The following is a 3,382-nucleotide window of genomic DNA, read 5'->3' on the forward strand; positions in this document are numbered from 1 at the left end:
TAAGTTTGAACTTTTTATTTCACAGATGTCAGCGTACTACGCCCAAAATTAACTATCAAATTAAAATTACAGGGTTTACAATCATTATTTGTCACTTTCTAGCACCACAATTAATATTAAACTTAATTAAAATTAATAATCCATAAATATAACACATATTAATTAGAGTAAACTTAATATTTAATGTTTATACTTTTTGTTATAACTAATTTAACATGATTACTATAATCATAAATTAAGAACTATAATTCCTTTAAAAGAACGTTATATCCTCTGAAAATGCTCCACAAAGTCTAAACTCATTTTTCGACAACAATGCTCTCAAAAACTGTACGCTTTTATTGGAATAAACAGCTGGACGATTGGCATTCACCCTCATAACAAATTCACGTTCATGTGGTTGTGGAAATGCACTTGTAGTCTGTAGACTTTCCAAGTTCACTTCACCAATTCCCAAACTTGAAACTTTCTGTGCTTCAGTAAACATACTAAGTATCCGGGCACCAGCTTTCGATTGCTCTTTACCAACAATCTCAACTTCTTTACTTCTAATCATCTGTGATACCATCAAACTCAACTCTTCATCATGACTACCTTCGGGGTTCAATTTATACAGCAATGAATTTCCTTGAGCCAAGGCCAATTCCAATGGAATAAGCTCTTGAACCAACAATTCATATCGTCTAGTATTGATTTTTCCTTCCCTGGACAGCCTCTCAACAGTTTTCGTCAAGTGTTGTAAAGTCTCTGATGAATTCTTAATAGGAATATTAAGTTGAACACATTCATCTTCAACACGAGCAAGAGAGGAATGTGATAAAACAGGTAATAACAATTCAGATATTTGTGATAAAGTGCGAGAATCCAGAAAGTGTAAAACTTTTTCAGCCTCTCTGGTATCATCAAACAGTCGCCGCTGTCTATTGGCAGGAACAGCCTTAGCAGAATTCCATGTTTCAACCCAGGTGTTGTTAGCAATCAGCATGCGAGAACTGAGATGACCTTTCGGTTGACCCCATTCATCTTCTTCTTCGTCTTCAATCCAATCACGTGGAGAATACCATCTAATAAAATCTTCTAAAATGGAACCAGGATTAGCAGCTTTAAAGGACTCCATATCTGATAATAGGGAAGCGCTCATCATTCGTGCCCTCAGTTCTGATCCTTGTGCATCCGATCCAAGTTTCAACAATATATCAGTGTATTCTTCAAGTTGATCTTCTGTTTTCGGGACGGGTTCCTGCGTAATTGGTATGTACAACTGATTACCAGTTTTAATCAACTTCATACTTTCAAACTTTCCTAATCTACCAACAGGTTGATTCCATGGCAGATACCGTTGGCGACTCTTCTGTTCTTCGGATAATTGCTCGTCATCTGCGTCGAAAAACTCCTCCTCGCTTGAATTTCCTTCATCGAACGATTCAAACTCTTTGTCAACGATCGCAGATTCACGGCTCTTCTTGCGCTCGATGCAACAGTTCAGCATTTGCAGTTTTTGATGCAGTAGACATGTCCTAGCATCAGGAAAACCAGGCGCCAATCTACAAATTGAAACAAAAACAGAAATCAATTTATAGCTTACCAAATTCAACGAACAAGTGTTCAGGGAACTGTTAGTGAAATAATAACTAATGGAATTATTTATGGGAGCGGTCGCAGCGTTGAAATTTCGTTTCAGATGAATCAACGCGCGTGTAAACTGCACGCCTCGCGAATAGTTGCGAGTAAGTGGAGCACGGAATGCGTGCCCAAGACTAGTCCTCAAGCTTCAAACCTTACCAACATCGAGTTAAACTACTGCTAAAACCAAAAAGCATGCGCAACGAGCAGCGTTTTTCAAATCAGAGACAAAACATTACAACTGCCGACAAAGTCGAAGCCGTTAAGATGTCGACAAAAAAACCATCATTGGTGTAGATTACGAATGTTTATTACTTCTAGAGCGCCAGATGCAACAGCAAAGAAACGTAGAAATGAACGGCAAGAAATCGCATTAACTTCGATTATTGTCACCTTGGGTGCTCTAGATTTGCTCAACCCGCTACAATCCAATTTAAATCCATTACGATAAGAAAAAAAAGCGCGATGTGGCTCGTGCAAAGTGTGAAAAAGTATCGCAATCATCATATATTATTTAAAAACATAGATTTTGAAAAAATGAATTACGACTTGACCCACCTAAATATTTATATTTTACTTTCTTCAAATGTGAAGTAGTAGTAGCACTAAAATAGTAGGTAAAGTTTTGAGGCAATTATGACTTCAATGTCACTTGAGCATATTGTGCTCCAGAAAGAAAAAACGAGATAATAATTGGTTCAAAACTCAAGAGTAAAGCGACACACGCAATCCTTATTAATGTCTGCATGAAATTTACTAATGAATTCCCATGAGAAAACCCACAACAAAAACGCTGCAAATTAAAGCAATTGTCAATTGTGCACCGCTTGTATTCGTCTAAATTTAAGATTTACGAATCCAGATTGAAATTAAGAGTAAACCATTGCATGCGCAGATGATTACGGAGTATTACAACAGATTATACTAATAATTACAATTAGGATTTGCAACAGACAAACGAACAAACAAAAACTAAACATTTTGTGGAGTTATTCGCCGGATTTTTAAAGAATGGTCAAAGATTTCGAGAAATTTATAGTAATTTGTGAACATTTACAAAAGAATTGTTACCATTTGTATTAACTGCCGAAAACAATTCGTACCAACATCGAAAAAAAAAACAAAAAAAAAAACAGTAAGTAAGAGTTGAGAGTTTAAAAAAATGATACATTTCACTTTTCAGTCGTCATAAGTTTTTTTTCTTCAAATTATAGGTTGAAAAAATAAACCTAAAATTTAGACGAAATTTCTTTTAAATTACCAGCGAAACAAACTAGAAACGAATTCAATGAGGATTTACAACGAGAGTAAAGTGAATTTTGGTGAAAGACGTCAATTAAAATTTAATGACCAGTAATACAAATTTAACTTGTATAATAATTAGGCAAAATAAATCAAAATCAAAGAAAAAAATCCTTTTGTTGGCGTGTAGATGATGCTCATCATTTCCTTTGAATTCTTACATCCTGTATCATCACGACACACCCGCTGCATAATAAAAAAACACAACGAGCGTCAAAAATAAGCGATACAAGTCTCTGAACAAACAAAATCAAAGCCAAGTAACCGGCACCCAGCGTGAGCGCACAAACACACCGCGTGTTTTCTTCTGGTGCACCATCAGGTTGAAGGTATGCCCAAGTCCACTGGCTGCAACAACCTGGTGAATAACAAGCGGTCTTTACACACCGCAAACTACCAGTTCAGTGTGTGTAGGTAATACCTCCAACCTCCAACGGTGAGCGTGGAGCCGCGGCTG

At 36.5% G+C, this 3,382-nt stretch overlaps 1 protein-coding gene across 1 annotated transcript in view; it reads right to left on the reverse strand.

Moving 5' to 3' along the window:
- Positions 1 to 3,382, reverse strand: part of Rab3GAP1 (RAB3 GTPase activating protein subunit 1) — a 32,215-nt gene continuing 28,833 nt past the window's right edge. Inside the window, exon 3 of the mRNA XM_065306826.1 lies at positions 1 to 1,544. Coding sequence (XP_065162898.1) covers positions 254 to 1,544 — 1,291 coding nt within the window. The 3' untranslated portion in view covers positions 1 to 253. The remainder of the gene's footprint in view (positions 1,545 to 3,382) is intronic.

The sequence above is a fragment of the Atheta coriaria genome, unplaced genomic scaffold (genome assembly GCF_025399875.1).
Source record: "Atheta coriaria isolate IRGN ID8LTWV9N9 unplaced genomic scaffold, Caltech_Dcor_3.1 hic_scaffold_7_pilon, whole genome shotgun sequence".
NCBI classification, from domain to species: domain Eukaryota; kingdom Metazoa; phylum Arthropoda; class Insecta; order Coleoptera; family Staphylinidae; genus Dalotia; species Dalotia coriaria.